The sequence below is a fragment of the Erpetoichthys calabaricus genome, chromosome 4 (genome assembly GCF_900747795.2).
Source record: "Erpetoichthys calabaricus chromosome 4, fErpCal1.3, whole genome shotgun sequence".
NCBI classification, from domain to species: Eukaryota; Metazoa; Chordata; class Cladistia; order Polypteriformes; family Polypteridae; genus Erpetoichthys; species Erpetoichthys calabaricus.
In genome coordinates this window covers 277,159,943-277,180,606 of record NC_041397.2, presented here as the reverse complement: position 1 = coordinate 277,180,606, position 20,664 = coordinate 277,159,943, and the positions used below count along the sequence as shown (strand labels likewise).

General features: G+C 39.0%; 1 protein-coding gene across 2 annotated transcripts; it reads left to right on the top strand.

The window, feature by feature from the left end:
• Window positions 1-1,258: 1,258 nt before the first annotated feature.
• trappc2 (trafficking protein particle complex subunit 2) lies at window positions 1,259-13,778 on the top strand. 2 transcript variants are annotated; one of them, XM_051927287.1, is made up of 5 exons: window positions 1,259-1,327; window positions 8,296-8,397; window positions 9,438-9,586; window positions 10,673-10,754; window positions 11,150-13,778. In XM_051927287.1, exons 2-5 carry the CDS (start codon window positions 8,305-8,307, stop codon window positions 11,246-11,248), a joined length of 423 nt encoding a protein of 140 aa, XP_051783247.1. In that variant the 5' UTR covers window positions 1,259-1,327; window positions 8,296-8,304; the 3' UTR covers window positions 11,249-13,778. The 2 variants fall into 2 exon arrangements, with proteins under 2 accessions (XP_051783247.1, XP_051783248.1); XM_051927288.1 differs by lacking the exon at window positions 1,259-1,327 and adding an exon at window positions 1,528-1,627.
• The last annotated feature ends 6,886 nt before the right edge of the window (window positions 13,779-20,664 follow it).

Here is a 20,664-nt window from a genome sequence, read left to right as displayed (position 1 = left end):
ATTCTGCCCTTCCGTGTCTGCTCCAAGTTCGTCTTCTGCTTGATGTACGAATGTCAGCGCCTGGGCTAACACTCGCTGGACTTCACCCCTCTCTCTTGACATGTGATCTGCAAAACGAAAGCTAAACAGTACACACAAGCACACATTTAGAATAATAATAATAATCATTCATTACATTTATATAGCGCTTTTCTCAGTACTCAAAGCGCTATCTAAATGTCTACGTAAGAAAGCCGCATGATAAACATAATAATAATAATAATAAATTTTATTTATATTGCACTTTATATTTTAGCAATCCCAAAGTGCTACAGAGTAAAAATAGAATAATAAAATAAATAAAAAAAGAACAGAAGAGTCTATAAAATACTTTAACAAAATGACTTTCTAAAAAGATGAGTCTAAAAACATGTCGAAATTGCCTTTCATACAAATAAGCAAATAACCAGCGCTGCGAACAAATTGTGCACAGCAAACATAAACGGCGCAAACAATCGCTCTCATATTTCATATTTTTCACACATGGACAAAAAAATATGGAAAAAAAGGTAAAATATCGAGGAGTAGGACTGGAATCGACCGCCTTTATTCGAACTAAGAAACCCAAACGTGCGGCAGCTGCCATTGATATTTCGCGAGAAACGGTACTATTTATAATGAAAAACTGTGAAAAATTACTATGAAATGAATGTTGAGCATTCTGGGGCGTGATTGTGAGACTGCACTATTCGCATGTTGGAAAATAGAAATATAAGTATATTTGTAATTCTGTAATAAACAAATGAATAACGGAAGCCATTCACAGGAAGTGATGTGATTTTTGAATAATGAACATAACTTTTAAATAAAGAGGAAGTGATTTAAAGATATCTGCAAATCATTTAAAGATATCTTTAAATATGCAAGCGCTCATTTGAAGATATCTGTAATTCATTTAAAGATATCTATAAATCATTTAAATATATCTTTAAATATGCAAGTACTCATTTGAAGATATCTGTAATTAATTTAAACATATCTTTAAATGCACAAGTATTTATTTAAAGATATCTGCAAATCATTTAAAGATATCTTGAAGTACATTAAAGATATCTTAATTCGAGATGCATTTCAAGATATCTTTATATCGTTTACAGATATGTTCCAATGATTAAGAGATATATGTGGAATTCTTCCTCCATACAGCAGATGGCAGTAATAAACCAAGAGTGGAGGCGGGAACGCGCTCTCAGCGCATGCGCACGATAATATCTATTTGCAGACGCGAGTCGGCTGTGACGTCATTAATAGGCGCCGTCGTTCTCCCGGAAGATAGAACGACTTGAAGGTAAGCGCTGTCACTTAGGTTATAGTTTATTATACTTCTTAAAGTGAATACATTTTTGACAGTGCAGTTAATGCTAGATACTGGCCAGTTTTCATCTTAATGTGTTACGTATGCTAATAAGTGATAGCGCGAGTGTACATTTTACGTTGTCGGAGAGCAGCCTTGTTGTGTGTGTATTTTTAATGATACATTTGAATAGCTCTGTGTAAGTATAACTTTTTTGTCCCTACTAATAAAAGATAATCTATATTGTTATTTCCCCATGGGTGTTTTCTGTCGGCTAAAAGGATCGTCCCAAAAGTAATTAAATTTTCTTTACAGATGTATGAAGAAATTGACATACTGCTAGCATAATCAGTTCGAAGGTATCATTTTGAAGAATGACAGAGGGGCTATTATATGCAAGGTGGTGCTACAATATAGTCATCCTGACTGAGAGTCAGTTTTCTGCAGGCCAAAACAGTAACTTGGTGTCTTCGGTGAGGATGATCAGTCACGTCAGCTGTCAGCGACAGACATGGCTCACTTCATTAAGAGACAGCGTGCATCACTGATCACTTATGTTAAAAAAAGAACTGAATCAGTCAATTAGTCAGTCTTTATTACACTATTAACGATATAGGATATTTCATTACTTTATAGAGCACACTTGATTATGGACGTCTACAGAGAATTTTCTGTGAACCATAAAATTATGGAACATTTTTAGAGACCGATGGAAGTAGCAAGAAATAGCGGTAAACGGTATATTTGGTTGATGTTAGGCAGCCGTTTTAGAAAACAAACCCAAATACCATCCAATTTCTTGATTTTAATCATAAGCATTTCAGTTAGTAATATTATCTTCCATTAAACAGGTGAAGTTTAAGATTGTGAGGTTGAACAATGAAGATGTGTCCCGAACTACCGACAAGGTGAATTTGGGGCACACCCAGTGACTTTGCTTGCAAAGAAGCCTTATCATAGGCGAGAGAAAAAAAATGCAAATAACTCTCGCTCTCAGTATGAAATAACAGGAAAATTGCACATTTTCACCGAAAGTACAGGCGCCCCCAACAATGCACTATCCAGCACACACATCTGTGCCTCAACTTCGATCCTTGAGATTGTAAACCTGTGTAAACAGTAAAAAGCTTCTGGAAGAAAAGATGAGTCCTGGATGGTTGATATGAGTATGGCCTGATCAGAGCAGGTCACTTTAATGAGGTTTTACAATACCACAAAAAGAGAAAACGTCCATATATTAGGTCATTCGGAACAAGAGCCCAGTGTTGCAATGAAAATAAAAATGACATAAAAACATAAAAAAAAAAACCCAGTTGTGAGGAAAACTATACCAACCATTTAAAAGGTAATAAAGTAGTGATTTGAATAAGTACTTTGAACAAGCCACAAATACTGCAGTTGAGACGAAAGAGAATGATCTTGCTTTGCAGATTGCCGAGGGAGGGCTGGTGTCACCTCTTCTAGCAGCTTTGCGTAGTCTGGCAAACAAGGAGGCAGCTGCAGGAATTAAGACTCGCCAAATAATGCTACGCACAAACTAACGACCACTTTCCAGGCCCTTACTTTATATGGTCCCAAAACACTCAATTACATATCACCTTTTACCACAAAGTGGCATAACCCTTTCAAAAATATTTCATCAGTGTCCATTAACTGCAGTATAAGAGCAAAAATTGAATTCCAGCAGATGAAATGCTGCACTCATCAGTTAATTACATTCATTGCAGTGCACAAATGAGCAAGACAGGCGGGTGAAGTTTACCCGATATAAAGCTTTGGAACTTCTACTTTAATTCCCGTACCCGATTTATTATTTCCATATGTGATGTTCATAATTTGAGATTATATGCGTGTACCTGGTGCGGGTGTCTTCGGTAGAGGTAGTGAGGTGGGCTTGATCCCACCTTGACATGATCACAGTTAAATCACAGTTGCTTGAGCAGCAGAGGTACTTGGCATTTATTGTGTCCGAACTTGTTAATAAACTTGAACCGTTCATTCTTATGCTTAAGAATGTTAGTTAGTGAACACATCACGCACGACCAAATAAACATGCATGTGTAATGCACACTTAAAAACACATAATGAATGGATATGATGTTTAGTAAACTAAAATTTAAAAGATTGGTTACTTACCGACTGAAAAAATGAACTGCATTTTGTTGGTGACAGAAGGGAATGGCGGAGGGGCAGTTACAGTCTTTTTGCTCACGTTTTTGGTAAACATTTTTCATTTAGTAATAGGGCAAAAAATCAAACGCAGAACACTTTTAAACAATGAGAGCACCAAACATTTTACATTTTTTTAAGATACAAATTCAGAATAGCGGGTTTTGATATGAATAGTGAACTATGGATGCAAATATAACAATAGTTCTTGGATATAGTTACTACAAATTGCAAATCATTAGTGTACAGTTAAGCGGTAAAAGCCCGCAATGCAAAGTAAAAGTTGAACCCGCAGTGTAATGAACTCTTTCAGGGCTGAATATTTTTTCGGCAGGAATGTGCCGCAGAGCAGCTGCCGGCCACCTGAGCTAAAAGCGGATCTGGCGAGAGAGCGAGGCGAATGCGCAAAGCAAAATTCTCCGTAGACAACGTTTTGCGCGTTCTCGATGAATCGGATTTATCGCACTCCGATTTTGATGCAAATGAGCTGGCAATCGAAAACAAAAGTGATGTACCAGCATCGTCTGATCGGTCCCCAGCTGATCGTAGTGTCGAATGTGTTCGTGTAGCGGCCAGCAGCTGCGTGAAGACCTTACCATACGCCATTATAATTCGACACCGCCTCGAAAGAGTTAATAGTTGGTCATGGTAATTCCTGTACAGATCCACTAACGCAAAGACAATACTGAAAAAAAGAATGTAACCTGGATTTCCCCCCTTCATCCCACGCTGACACGTATGCACATGATTAAAACAGACATAAAATACAATACCATTATGGTGGCACAGTAGTAGCTGCGTTACACATCCCGTGTGCTGGGTGGCTGTCCTTGTCCAGTTTACTGATGGCTCCTTTACTTGTGTAGGGATTATCTGCCAATGTCCCAAAGGATTTGCAGGTGTCAGCTCACTTGAAATCAACAGAGGCCTCTGGACCAGCCATCTCCAGTTTGGTTCATATGTTATGGAAATAATGTTGTTGTACCCAAAAACGAGTGTGCCCAACTTTAGGTTATTATCTGTATTAGTTTCTGTGATGTGGAGGATTTAAAAAAGAAGGCGTGTCCCTAATTTTACTATAAAAACAAGTGCTTCTAAAAAATAGCAGTGGTCTTTAAGTCATACCTCTTAAACTGTTAATGTTAGATGTGTATGACATTGTTGGAATTTCTCAGTTGAATTAGAAGTTCTTATACAGTGCATCCGGAAAGTATTCACAGCGCATCACTTTTTCCACATTTTGTTATGTTACAGCCTTATTCCAAAATGGATTTAATTAATTTTTTCCTCAGAATTCTACACACAACACCCCATAATGACAACGTGAAAAAAGTTTACTTGAGGTTTTTGCAAATTTATTAAAAATAAAAAAATGAAGAAAGCACTTGTACATAAGTATTCACAGCCTTTGCCAATAAGCTCAAAATTGAGCTCAGGTGCATCCTGTTTCCCCTGATCATCCTTGAGATGTTTCTGCAGCTTAATTGGAGTCCACCTGTGGTAAATTCAGTTGATTGGACATGATTTGGAAAGGCACACACCTGTTTATATAAGGTCCCACAGTTGACAGTTCATGTCAGAGCACAAACCAAGCATGAAGTCAAAGGAATTGTCTGTAGACCTCCGAGACAGGATTGTCTCGAGGCACATATATGGGGAAGGTTACAGAAAAATGTCTGCTGCTTTGAAGGTCCCAATGAACACAGTGGCCTCCATCATCCATAAGTGGAAGAAGTTCGAAACCACCAGGACTCTTCCTAGAGCTGGCCGGCCATCTAAACTGAATGATCGGGGGAGAAGAGCCTTAGTCAGGGAGGTGACCAAGAACCCGATGGTCACTCTGTCAGAGCTCCAGAGGTCCTCTGTGGAGAGAGGAGAACCTTCCAGAAGGACAACCATCTCTACAGCAATCCACCAATCAGGCCTGTATGGTAGAGTGGCCAGACGGAAGCCACTCCTTAGTAAAAGGCACATGGCAGCCCACCTGGAGTTTGCCAAAATGCACCTGAAGGATTCTCAGACCATGAGAAAGAAAATTCTCTGGTCTGATGAGACAAAGATTGAACTCTTTGGTGTGAATGCCAGGCGTCACGTTTGGAGGAAACCTGGCACAGGATGGGAATCGAAAACCGGTACTTGTTGAGAACCGGTTCCCACTGTTTCAATTCCTTGGAATTGTTTGCCATTTTTGCAAACGATTCCCCTATCGATTCCAGTCGCCTCGAATGACGTCACCACGTTGCGTAGCGTCATTTACCCAGCAGGAAACATGGTGCCTAAGCGGCACAAATGCTCAAAAGTTTGGTTATACATACGAAAAAGGATGACAACAGGGCAACTTGCAATACTTGCAAAGTAGATATTTCTTCAAAGGGAGGAAACACTACGAATATGCAAAAGCATTTGCTCACAAAACACGTGATAACCTTAAATGAATGTCGTGTTTTTGATCTGCTCCGGACTAGTGAATCTCAACCCAGCAGCAGCGGTAACGTTTGCACGTCCTCTCCCGTTAATACGGCAGGTAACTAATCAACTAACATTGCATATTATGTGAGCGCGATTTGCCTTATTGCAAAACCTGCTATTACTGTGCACTGCATTTAGATGACCATGACGAGAGAGACAGACAGAGTCTGGCTGTCTCAGATGCCAGCAGTTCTCGCTGCAGTCTACCGGTAGCTTCTTCTTTTACAGAGGCGGGGAAAAGTAAAATGACACGGCAGGATAGACGAATGTCACCGAGCAGTGACTAAGTTTGTGGTAAAAGGCTTGCACCCATTTGCCACAGTAGATGCCCCCGATTTTCGGTAAGTGAATGTGTTTAATTGTAGGCTAAGTCAGGGAATTTCAAAGTTGCATGTTGTCCTCTTACCAGATGTTTCATCCGTTTCCATTTATATATCTTTTAGAGAAATGACAAAGACTCTGAACCCTAAGTACAAAGCCCCAAACAGAGACAGTTTAACCAACCACTTGATCCCTGTTTGGTATGCGGTCGAAAAGGCAAATCTGATTTCTGAGCTGAAACATGTGTTGAAGGCAGCCGTCACTGCAGATGGATGGACGAGTTTTAGTCAAGATCATTACCTTACAGTAACGCTGCATTATGTCAGGAATGGCCAGGCTTAAAAAAAAGTCCTCAAAACCAAACCAGTGTACCAGGCCCGGACAGGGACAGCTGTAGCAGAGGAAACTGATGAGATCTTGGAGGAGTATGGTATCAAAGACAAGGTTGTCGCAGCCACTGTTGATAATGCGGCCAACATGGATGTAGCTGTCAAAATAGTTGATGGTTGCAGAATTGCACAGTGCACAGTTCCATTGGACTTGAGTTGATTGTATTTGTTGCTGGCTGATGTAGTTTTATTTTTGAGTGCTCAGCTCATATATACTTTTAAAAAGGAGAGTGTAAATGTTACTGGACATTCTTGTGTAATTGCCACAGAATAATTTATGTTATACTTTGTTATTGCTACAGAAGAATATTTATTTTATTATTATTTTACATTTACAATTTTTTTTCTGGGGACCCCGTGGTACCCCATCGAGAAGCCGTAGGCTGTGGATCTCTTAAGATCTCACTGTTGGGTTTGTAAGGTCATGCTACTCCTAAATTTCTATCTTGTTCAAAGATAAGATATAAAACAAAGTTCTAAGCTAATTGACCTGTGTGTTCTCCTTTTTTAAAAATAAGAATCGATAGGAGAATCAATACAGAATTGAAAATGGAATCGGAATCGTGAAAATCTTATCAATTCCCATTCCTAATCCCTACAGTGAAGAATGGTGGTGGCGGCATCATGCTGTGGGGATGTTTTTCAGCAGCAGGAACTGGGAGACTAGTCAGGATAAAGGGAAAGATGACTGCAGCAATGTACAGAGACATCCTGGATGAAAACCTGCTCCAGAGCGCTCTTGACCTCAGACTGGGGCGATGGTTCATCTTTCAGCAGGACAACGACCCTAAGCACACAGCCAAGATATCAAAGGAGTGGCTTCAGGACAACTCTGTGAATGTCCTTGAGTGGCCCAGCCAGAGCCCAGACTTGAATCCGATTGAACATCTCTGGAGAGATCTTAAAATGGCTGTGCACCGACGCTTCCCATCCAACCTGATGGAGCTTGAGAGGTGCTGCAAAGAGGAATGGGCGAAACTGGCCAAGGATAGGTGTGCCAAGCTTGTGGCATCATATTCAACAAGACTTGAGGCTGTAATTGCTGCCAAAGGTGCATCGACAAAGTATTGAGCAAAGGCTGTGAATACTTATGTACATGGGATTTCTCAGTTTTTTTATTTTTAATAAATTTGCAAAAACCTCAAGTAAACTTTTTTCACGTTGTCATTATGGGGTGTTGTGTGTAGAATTCTGAGGAAAAAAATGAATTTAATCCATTTTGGAATAAGGCTGTAACATAACAAAATGTGGAAAAAGTGATGCGCTGTGAATACTTTCCGGATGCACTGTATATACTGGTTTTGTGATTGTTGCTATTTAAATTTATTTTTCCACTCTCCTATTATTTTACTAGTCATCAATAAAAAACAATTGTCACAGGAATTTTATCAGTCACAGTAATGCTTTCTATTTTGCCTTTGTGCTGATGGTGGTTGTACTGCCTTACCATACAATAAGGGATAATTAATAAGTAACATTTAAATGTAATTGCAATATGATTAGAAAAAATACTGATTGACCATACAAAAATCTTTTTCAAGAGCCAACTCCAAGTAGAAGTACATTATATATTTTTGAGTAATTTTTTTAAATTTATTATATTTTGCACTGCAGTGTTTCATCATGTCAGGAAGTTTCTACTTTGTTATGGTTGGTCATCATGATAACCCCGTGTTTGAATTGGAATTTCTTCCAGCAGGTAAAGCAGAGTCAAAGGTGAGTGCATTGATTAGAAGTACACATTTGTAGATCTACAATGTGAATTATTCTTTTTTTTGTTGATGTTATCCCATTTTAGTAATTCATTTTGAAAGCAATACCTGTATAACAAGCATAAAAATGCAATCCCCAGCCTTTTTCCTCTTTCCTGGAATGCCTATCCTCCTATCTCCATCGCATATTAACACAATTCTGCTTTGAAACTGTTATTAACTTGTCCCTGTAGACTAATCTTTGCTGATACAAAAAAAAGTGTCTCCTTTTTCTACTTTGCATGTATCTGCGGTCCAAAACTACAATGTGTATTCCACAGATTTTCACTTAGACATAGGCCCTGGCTCTGACCACACCACTGAGGGATGTTTAATGTGTTCGTTTTTGTCACTCAATGAGCAGCCATCATGTTGAAAATTTATTTTCCTTCCTAGTCTCAGCTTTCTTGCATAGAGTGACCCATTCTTCAAGAATATAATTTTAATCCATCTGCGTTGTTTTCAGTTATGACTAGTGCTTCAATCCCAGCTAAACAGATATTACAGAGTTAGAGTACAGTTGTGCTTGAAAGTTTGTGAACCCTTTAGAATTTTCTATATTTATGCAAAAATATGACCTAAAACATCATCAGATTTTCACTCAAGTCCTAAAAGTAGATAAAGAGAAACCAGTTAAACAAATGAGACAAAAATATTATACTTGGTCATTTATTTATTAAGGAAAATGATCGAATATTACAGTTTGTTTGAAATAAATTTTTGAAATCTACTCTTTCATTTTGAATAGCCCTGTATTTCATGTTAAGTCAATAGATGATGATGATTAAAAACATTCTACAATTTCTTTTAGTTTTCTGATCTATACTGAAAAAGCATTATGATTGAATACCATCAAACCAACATTTGCTATGAACAAGCCTGGAGAAATTATGTCATAATATATGAATAAACAGAGCCTGATACTTATATTTCTCTGTGAAATCTGTCATGAAACTGTTTTATTGTGTCTGATTATTAATTCTTTTATTGCATGACTAAAAACAGGATGATCATCGGCATCTGAATCAGTTCATAGCACATGCTGCTCTAGACCTGGTGGACGAGAACATGTGGCTATCCAACAACATGTATTTAAAAACCGTGGACAAGTTTAATGAATGGTTTGTCTCTGCTTTTGTGACTGCTGGACATATCCTTTTCCATCAGATATTATTATTTATGAAGTTTTTAAAGGTGATTTGTATTTTTTCCCTAACATGGCAGAATATTTTTTTTTCTGCAATTATTTTATATTTACAGGTTTCACTAGAGAGAACTGCAGTTAGATATGTATGTATTCAGCTTTTTCGGCTGACAAGTATCGCTTCTGATTTCAGTAAGGGTGTAATTAGACCATACGAACTGTATGTAAATATATATATATATATATATTTTTTTTTTTTTTTTTAAAGATTTTTAAGCACAAAAATAGTTAATTATACCATAGAAAGCACAGTGTAATAGTAAACGCAAAAACATTGTATAACACTGAGAAAACCTTGAACAACAGAGGAAACTAACCTTGCAAGAGTTCGCGCTACACCCTTATGAACTGCTCGCTGTAAACACTTTTTTTTTATGAGTTTTAAGCACAGGGAAAAAAAAGAAAATTTGAAAAATCCTTAATTTCTACAAAAACTAACCATAAACAACCAAGAAAACTAGCCTTGCATGAGGTTAATAATTTCTTTCTTTAATTTGATTTCAATTTTCTTCAAACCTTTCTTCTCACCAACACTACCACTCTTCACTTGCTTAGAGGCCATGGTTAATTGCAAAATTAAGGCAAAAGCACATGAAATAGAGCACAAAGAGTTCACAGCGAATACACGCACGTCTGACCGAGAACAATGTACAGGGAGAGATTGAACACGTGCGGAAATCATTGGCGTGTACGAACTGGAAGGGAAACTGCCAGTGTTTTTGTTCGCCACCCGAGTGTGTGGTCGTGAACAGATGCAAAAGTTTGGCAAACTTTTTGATCGTAACCCGATTTGTACGTGTTCGGAAACGTTCGTAACCAGAGGTTTTACTGTATGTGGATAGGCAAAAGAGAAACTGTGCTTATAGCTGCGGCAGAATTCAGCAACAAATACTACATTAATAAAAACGTTCACTGTGAAGGGATAAGAAGGGAATGCCGATTTTGTTCACCCTACTCATTTTAAGAGTATAATTGAAAATAAGGTATTTAACAAGAAGAGATTTTGGAGTTCCTTAACTTTGCTCTGTATACATATTAGATTTATTATGCTTCATGATGTAAGGCAAGAAGATGGGATAAAGAATTTTTTTAATGAAGTCTACGATTTGTATATAAAGGTCTGTATTTTTTTCATTTTTTTTTTTTTTTAACGATTTTATGGTACATTTTAAAAGTTAACTATATGATTACTGGCATAGCTCTGTGAAGCAGAAATTGTTTAGAAACAAAAGAATGAACCACACAATTCTGCACCACAACACTAAATATAAAGGAGTTATTATAGTAACTGCAGACAGATGCCAAGTCAGAGTTGGGCAGCACTTTCCTATTTGTCGAAACTACTTTCATCCTATGAGGACACAGCTAAGCATTCATTCTACAGCCCACCAGTTGAGAACCTCAGAACTGTCCTAGCAGCGTGGGGCACCTGGCAGGTCCAACTTTACTGTTGTTTACGGCTGCACTAAAATGGCTTAATTTTGAACTTTTGTTTTCTTTTTCTTTCTTTCAGTTTGCAATGAACCCATTCTATGAACCAAATTCTCCAATTAGGTCAACAGCATTTGATAGAAAAGTCCAGTTTCTTGGAAAGAAACACCTCCTGAGTTAATTACGCTATACTGTCTTAAGAGGAGATTTATGGTTTGTTTTGGAGTTTGATGATATTTTCCTTTATAATATTTATGTTTTGAATTGGAATGTCTTTCAACATTTGGATTGTTCATTAGGCATTCTAATGTTGTGTAAAATGTAAAACATTATGTCATTACAGAACACGTTGGTTTACTTTTAGTTCCATTCATGTAACGCAGTGACACAGTGATTTGATATGCTATGTTTGTAGTTGAGGCCATAGAAGAACACAAGCTATTTAATACTAAGGCAGTGAGGCAGGCAGGCAGGGTGGATAGCGTATTGGCGAAGATCCTGCACTTTAAAGCACAAGGTGGCTGGATTGATTCCCAACCTACAGCTCACCACATGAACCTGAGTAGGTCACGTAACCTGCCTCGGCTCTGCTGTAAAAAAATGTGAAGCGTTCTGTGCTTAGACTTCAGGCATAAAATATTGCCGGCCAATATTATAATCTGTGACACTGTGTTGCAGGTAGACCAACTGTGCAAAAGAAAAACAAAATCATCATCACTGTGGAGCAAAATCTACTGGAGGGATTCTGCTCAAAATCAACTAGCGTCCACCATTTTACACTGCTAATAAATGTGCCCAGTTTCATTTGCACTGGGTGGTTTGCTTTTTAGTTATCATGTCCACAGACTCATCCTGAAATGTCATTTTGAAAGCAGTCCTATTATGTTCAGCACTGCCTGAAATATGTTAAATCATTTTAACATTAAAGTTGTAACTTTGATCTTGACACAATGCTTCTACTGTAACCATTTACACCGCATTATAAACCTGTATGCCTCTTTGGATAAAGGCATCAGTCACATATTTAATAATTATTTAGATTTCGGTTCATTCAGATTTATAACCCCTTCTGTTGTAAAACAATCTGCACCATTTGTTGAATTCCCGGCTAGTGTGGAAAGAAAACTACAAACTCTGTTTGGGTTATGATTTTTAGGCAATGAACCTGTGGGCCTGCATTCTGTTCAGATTTCCCCAAGTATCTGTGATTTTGGTAATGTCTTGTATGTAAGGAACAAAGAGTTCAACTTTTAGGTGAACTCACTTTTACTACAAGAATTCATTTCACTAAGTTTTATTGGAACCAAAGTCTCAGCTGCCAGGGAAAAAATGTAAGCAGTTGCAGGGAGCTCCATCTGAAGTTAGCAAGAGTATCTATCGGTGTACATCGAGAGAAATGCAAACTTGATCCTCATCGAGCAGAATCGGCATATGGAGGCACAAGGGGTCTCTGGGTGACAGCTACATGTACAGCCCGACACTGTCAGGTGTGACAAGAAGCCACGCGTTCGGACCCCAGAGGTTTCACTTTGAGTTAACAGGACCAAAGCCTGAGTATTGGTGGTACCCTTAGCTGTTCATCTCAGTCCATGGAGGAGCACAGGCTTTCATTCTGGTCAGTGGCGTAGCTGGGGGAGGGACTAGGGGGGACATCTGTCCCCGGGCACAGCATCCAGGGGGCGTTGAATTGATGTTCCCCATTGCATTGTGGCAAACAGTCAACAGCAACATCTTCAGTTGTCCCCGGGCGCTGAAAACCCTAGCTACGCCTCTGACTTTTATCTGGACTCCCATTTTCATTAAATATACTGTTATTGGGGAGTTTGCATTTTTAGAATGTCAATCAGAAGCTTCATGGCAGGGCTAATGCACTTTTTAAAGTATGACTGAGTTTTACTTTATTTTTTTCTTTACAGTTTCTTGTAAGTGGGAATAAGATTGCAGTGTCATCTCTTTGTTAATGCAGCTGACACCGAGTGTGCTTAATGATTATAACTTCAAATTAAACACTTTGCACATCTAGCTGACCTATTCCTGCTGTTTTTCTGTAGTCCGGAAAACAATACAAAGTGCTTTTTTTTTTCATTTTATTTCACTTTTTATAGTTCAGTTTGCACAATGACAAGTGAAGAAACGAACAATAAAAGCGAAAGATAAGCAGCATCTCAGTAACATTTCCACGTAAGAAATCACTACAAGACAGCTGCATGAATAACCAAAGTCTGTCTAAAAAAAACTAAACTTCAAGATCTGGAAAACCTTTTCTTTTTTTTTTAATTTATTTTGAAGGTATATAAACAATGTTTGGAGTTTCTGCAATAATACAATAGCCCTCCATGGACTGAGTTGCCTTCATAGTATTAAAGCAGGTCTTGTCAGATAGCAATAATACGACAGTGAGCTCAGTCTGTGTTAGTCCCAACTGGCTTTGTTCTTTTGTTAGCATTCCATATTTAAACTTGACGGGGATGAGGCCTGCCTCAGAGGAAGAGAGACACCATAGGGCCACATGCTGAAAATGTGTGGCTTAGCGAAAGAGAAATGGGGACATAGACAGGGGCTATTACAAAGTTCTGACTCAGTGGATCATGGAAAAGCTTGTGACACGGACTAGTGGTTCATGTTGTTTGCCAGCCAATAACGGCAGAAACACCTTAAACCATTGCTTAGCTCTTTAACAGTCAAGATTGAATGTTTTATGTGTTTTTATAATTTCTTTTTCTGTTTGTATCTTATAAATCTACTTAGATGTTCTAATATCTGTATATTTTTTTGTGTTACTTAATAAATTATTGTTCCTTGAAATCATTTTGGCAGAGACACTTTGTAATGTGAATCCAAAGACTGGAGACTCCCTGATTTTAGAAAGAGACAAACGTTAAGTACATTTCTAAAACTTATAATTAACCTAAAAGCGTTTCCCATGACCACCCTTTAGAACTACAGGAAAAATCAGGTGGTAATAACGTGAAGGTGTAACAACGTGATGGCCACTGTGATCTTCAGAATAAATGGTGGAATAGGATCTGATACAGGCCCTGGCCAGCAGTGCTCATTGATTCCTGAGTTAATAATACATTTTACTAGGGGTCTCTGCCCCCTGCTCGCTTCGCTTGCCAACCCCCGTGTGGGCGCTACGCACTAGCCCAGGGGTCGGCAACCCGCGGCTCTTCAGCCTCCTTGTAATGGCTCCTTTTGGCCTTGACAAAAAAAAAAAAAAAACATGAAACTGAATAACGGCAATTTCTTAATTTAATTTGTATATAATATATGTAATATATATAATGTTTATTTACTACTACTACTGTTATACACTTTAACATCTAATTTTTATTTATAATTTGTCAACTAAAATATGCGTCACATCTACGTCTATAGCCCTCGCCTTTACCTGCAGGTGGCTTCTGGAGTGTGCGACCCCTGCACTAACCATGAATAAATCCCAAAAATGAAAAATCCCAGAAGAGAACAGAGAGTTTAATTCTGCGTGGACAGAAGCATTTGCCTTCACCGCCAACGACGCTGGCTTACCGGTGTGCTTAATATGTGGCGATAATTGATCGAACAACAAAAAATGTAACGTTGAAAGACATTTTCGAAACAAGCACTCAGCATTCACTGAAAAATACCCAAGTGAAGATGAGCGAAAGAGAGCAATTTCGGAACTGCAACGGAAAGCTGAACAGAGCAAACATACTTTCAAAAAGTGGATCACTTCTCCACAATCAACTACAGCTGCTAGTTTTGTGGCAGCTCAAGAGATCGTAAGGAGGGGTAAGCCGTTCACAGACGGAGAATACATGAAAGAATCGTTCATAAAAATATCAGAGCATCTATTCTCTGACTTTAAATGTTTTGGTGTTTGAGCGCATGATGACAGTGTTTGCCAGAGATGTACAGAAAGGTACACTCTCTCACTTCCCCTCCCTGAGAGAGTTCAAAGCAGTGAACATTCACATAAATTGTGATTATTTCCACCGTACAATTATTGCAATGCAAGCTGCATTTAGAGAAAGATTCAGTGAGTTCAGAAAGAAAAAAAACACTCTCTCCTTCCCTGGACATCGACCCATCCCTGCTGAACACATCCGCATTCACAGGAGTGAGTAAGCCCGATCTAGAAATTGAACTGGCCGCATAGCGGATAAAGATTTATGGGTGTCCAAGTTCAAATGCCTGACAGCGGAACTTGAAGAAGAAGCCCGTCAGAAGGCTACTCTCGCTAAAGAGCACAAATGGACTGATATTGAAAACCTCCCCAAACCCGACAAACTTGTTTTCAATACATGGAGTGCCATTCCCGAAACATATATGAACATGAAAAAATATGCATTTGGAGTCCTGTCCATCTTTGGCTCAACATACTTATGTGAGCAAGTTTTCTCAAGAATGAACTTCATAAAGTCCAACTATCTCTCCCACCTCACACATGAGCCTGCAGTCCTGTGTGAAGGTCAAAGTCACATCGTATAGCCCCGACATAGAACAACAACAACATTTATTTATATAGCACATTTTCATACAAAAAGTAGCTCAAAGTGCTAGAGATGATCTGCAGCGAACTTCAGAAACAGAAGTCACATTAAACAGGTGAGAACAATAGCATTTAATAGGCTAATATTTAAAAAAAAAAAAAAAAACACATTTATTTCGGACCCGGAGCTGATGTAGGTTTTTTTGTATGTTCAGGTGCTTCAGTTGATTCAGCACACTGAAATGGAATTTTATGTTTACTTTTTTAAAGCTGCTAAGCTACAGCTAAATGTTTTATTTATATTAAAGTGGGCTAGTTTTTATTTTAATTTTACACAGGTATAGGAAGGACTCAAATAGGCCTGCAGAGTTCAGTTAAATTTATTTCAAAGTAGGCCTACACATGCACACTGCACTTCTGTTTGTTGTATTCCGTGGTTGTAACATGTAAAATCTAAAAAAAGATTAAAACTTTTAAAAGTTTATAAGCTGTGTTATGTTTTGCGGCTCCAGACTATTTTTCTTTGGAGGAAGACGGAGCAAAATGGCTCTTTTGATAGTGAAGGTTGCAGACCCCTGCACTAGCCACTTCACGGCTCTGTCGCTCGCGTTTGGGGAAGCGGATGTACAATTTAAACAGATTGTTATTTTCATGAGAATTGTTACATATGTATAATAGACCTAACTATTTTACATTACAGTGAGTAATTAACCATAGTAAAACGTAATAAATTGAAAGAAAATTGTTTCATGTTGCGTTAGAGGTATTCGTTGCATTGTACGTTTTCGTTCTGTTTGGCTTTGAAATTAACACGCAAATACTTTTTAAACTTTTACTGTAAAACTTCAGTAAAAACAATATTTGGAATCACCTTGAATTTTGATTCTGTGTTTGGAGTTGCATTGTGACAACGCAACATATAACTGCCTGTGAGTGAATATCGTTTCTTTCCCTCTAATAAATAAACCGACTTTTTCAAATGTTTGTCCCTGTGATTTGTTAATCGTCATAGCAAAAGCTATTCTAACGGGAAACTGTAAACATTTTAATATGAATGGCATATCAAGATCTCCTTTGGTGTCTAAGGTTATCCACAGAAGATGTACTGCATTACCTTTCTTAAAATTTTACATCAGAGTTGTTTGACCAATTTTGAATACAACTAATCCTGTCCTATTGCATAGCCCATCGCTCATACATAAATTACACAATAACGTAATTCATCCTTCTTTCAACAGTAATTCAGCCGGTGGAGGACCGGACAGTGTTAACGGTTGTAGATATTCTACTGGGTATTGTAATTTGATGTTTTCATCTTTCGCAGAGTCACCACCAAGTGTTTCAGCATAGTCTATTGATATGCATTTAACCAATTTGCCATGTAACCGATCAACGATTTTGTCATAAATTCGTTTGACTTCATCATTTCTCTGTGCTAGGATTGCCTGTGTACTCATTTCTTCAGTTGACAACCCTTTGAGATGAAATTCTTCATTAAAATTTGGACATAAGTCTCCTTTTATTGGGAACTTAAAGTGAGGAAAACAAAAATTTATAAGAGTTGAGAGTGCAGGAACTGACAAAAGCATTCACATGAGTGAGAGGACCGTTAACTGGAAATGGTTGAGAGGAGGGTGGGACTTGGTAAAATTTCTTGGCAATAGTCTTGTCATCTAAGATTTTTAATTATAAAAGAGATATTTATTTAGCACCTTTCTTGTGCTCGAGTTGCGCACTGTGGGAGCAGCCCCTCGTGATCAGTCCTAGAGATGGTGAGCAGGTGAAAAGAGAAATTTGCGATGACCAAATGTGTACGCATTGCCCACCAACATTTGGGAAGGGCCCAAATTTGATAGTAAGTTCATTTTCTCCCATGTATTAGAATAAAAAGTTGTATTTCTATTTTAAACAACTACGTGGGCAATTGTTTTGTCTTAAGATGTTAACCCAAACATCATTCACTGTTATGCATCTGCGGGAAATGCTGTGCCTTACTGACCAGGCACATTTGTACATTAATGAAATTTTGAATTTCAGAATGATTGTACGCGATAACTTGACTGCCGCTAGAAGTGACATAGTATCCTCTGCTCCTGTCTGCACGCCATACATTTATAATACATAGATGATAATCCCTAATCTACTGGAGGGCACAAACATAAGCTTGGGGGGTTGAAAACATGAAATAGTTGACCCGAGAAGACAACCTGGCAGCTTTTTGTTTTTCTAAGCCAACTTTCTGCATACTCGTACTTCTACATTTAGAAAACCGTGGCAGTTTGTGCAGCTTATTAGAAAAGCACAGTCGATGGTGGGGACTGAGCTGGCAGATAGTGGCATTCATTCCAGGGATTCCTGGGAACTCTGACTAGCCTGTTTGGGGTATGGGACGTAGCATCAGTGCTGTGGGCTGAAATCAGGTTAGGTGTCTGCAGCAGGAGGATGAAACTTCTGAAAAGCAGCTGGGATTGGTAGAGGAAACAGAGAGTCTTATTGAGTCATACTGTCACAGGTTCAAGAGCAGGACAATCATTCATTTACTTCAAGGATGTGAGTGGGTAAGATGTTGGTTGTGTGGTAGAAGTAGCCTGAAACTTCAAAAATGAATGGCAGTGGTATTAAAAATGAAGCCATGCACACCTCCACCGGCCATATCACTGCTTCAGCATTAGGCCACACCAATTAGCTGCATTATAAGAAACAAGCCATTCAGTCAGAAGAACACTTCGTCTTGTCATTTCAAACTGTTAAAACACTGGAAAACTCTCAAGGAGACACTTTTGATCACACTCCCTGCCCCTTCTCTGTGTGAAGAAGTCTTTTCTAGCATTACTGCATATGCATTATATAATGTAGACCCAAGGGGGCAAACCTCTCACCTTGGTAACCAACCCCAAGCCCAGATAAATAAGAGAATGTTAGTGTGAAGAAGGGCATACGACTGTGAAACCTTAGCTAAAACCATTAAATCTGCCCAGTTAGCTTTGGAAAATGTAAGGACGTACCCAGTAGGGACACACAAGGGGGGCTTGCCTGACCCCTGCGGGGAAGTGAGTGAGTGAGGGCTTCCAGGCCAATGGCTGGGCTGACTTAAGAAGTTAATCAAGGAGAAAAAGAAGATGATGATGGGGATGGAGATGGGTGAGAGTGGCGGCAATGACGGGGAAAGGAGGAGAGTTGGCAGATTTCAATGACAGGAGGACGGTGGGAGTGTTGTGTGTGCAGGAAGCTGAGAGGAGGGGGATAAGGCAAGAGAATTTGAAGAAGGTGTAAGGTGTAGTGTGGAGCAAATGATCCTGGAGAGATCCTGTAGGTGCAGTATTATCCTAAGAACGTGAGGATAGTCATATCAGTGTAAGCAGGAGGAGTGATAGGCTGATATGTGCCAAGCTGGGCTGTGGTGGGACTGGGGGACTCCTCAAGTGGGCTTTGAGAAAGAGGAGAAGGTTGCTTCCTGGGCTCCAAAGGATAAAGAGGTTGTTGGTGGTGATCTAAAAGGGCACATGGGAAAGAGTAGAGAGAGATAATAGAGTGGGTAACGTTTGGGAATTGGGGAGGGCAGTAGATGTTTCATTGCCATTTGCTTTGGTAAACGTTGAATATATTACAGGAAGAAAGTAAATCTAATTGTGACTTACAGTAATGGAGGAAGAGGAAGTCAAAAAGACTATTTCTTTCAAATTAGATCTTTGAAACGTTTGAAAGAATCGAAAATGTGACAGCACTGAAGTGGTGAGACTTGGGAGATCAGAGTCAGTAAACCAGAGCAAGCAGCACCAACAATAAAATGGTGGAGAAAGCTATAAATGAAGTGCAGTCATCTGAGAGTGCAGAGGAATGGTGGGAGAAGAATAGCAAACGCGTAGTGAGAGTAGACGAAGAGGTCTGGGGTAGGACGACAGGAAAGAGCCCACCTTGGTGGATGAGAGAGGTGCAGGAGGTGATAAAGGCTAAGAAAGAGGAAAAGAAGACAATGTGGTACCAATCAGGGAGCGAGGAGGAGAGAAACGTGCAGGCAGACAAACGAGGAGGCAAAGAGGGCAACAGCCAGGGCTCCGGCTTTGGAGGAGGTACAGTACGTGACAAATTGGAGAGGGAGAGACATGGAGAGTTAGAATATTGAAGGCCAAGAACAAGATTTTAGTCAGATTAAGCAGACGAAAGACGAGCAAGTGTGATCTTGTGTGAGAATGATGGGAACAAGAAGAGAGGGAAGAGGTACTTTGAAAAGAAGTTGAATGAAGAAAATCCAAGGATCGTATTTGGGGATGGAGTCCTAAATGAAGGACAAATACCAAGAATAAGGAAGGAGGAAGTAAAGGAGGCACTGAAAAGAATTAAAAATGGAAAGACAACAGGACTGGATGAAATACCAGCAAAAGTGTGAAAGAGTTTAGGAGAAGAGGGGAGCAGATGTGTTATGGGATCAGAGAGAATACCAGAGGAGTGAGAGAACAGTGCAATTGTAGCCATTTCTAAGGAGAAGGATGATATTCAGGATTGTAGAAACTATAGAAAAATAAAGCTGATGTCACACACAATTTGAGAAAGGGCTATAGAGGGAAGGCTTGGGGGTGAGACCACCATAGAAGAGGAGCTGTTTGGTTTTATATCAGGGAGAAAAAAAGAACGGATGCCGTCTTTGCATGGGGACAGCTGATAAAGAACCATCACGAAAAACAGAAAGGATTGCACACATTTGGAATTTGCTGATTTGAAGAAGACTTGTGATAAAGGGGCACATAAGACAGAATCAGAGAAGTGTGTGAGGATTGTCCAGGATATGAATGAAGGAGTGAGGACTCGGGTTAATAGCAGTGTTGGGGTAACACACATAATCCCAGTTAGAGGAGGTCTGCACCAGGGGTCTTCTTTATGTCCTCATCTTTGATCTGGTCCTGGATATGTTGAGTTGTGGGGAAAAAAGACCAATCCCTTTTGAAGAAGGCTTTTGACTGATGATATTGTGTTGTGTAGCACCAGAAATGTGCAAGTGGAGAGGAACTGGAAGAAAAGAGAGGAGCTTTAAAAGATAGAAGACTGAAAATAAATAGAAAGAAGATGGAATACGTGAGGTTTAATGATGATCAGGATTGAGAAGTTGGCCTGCAGGGAGAACAACT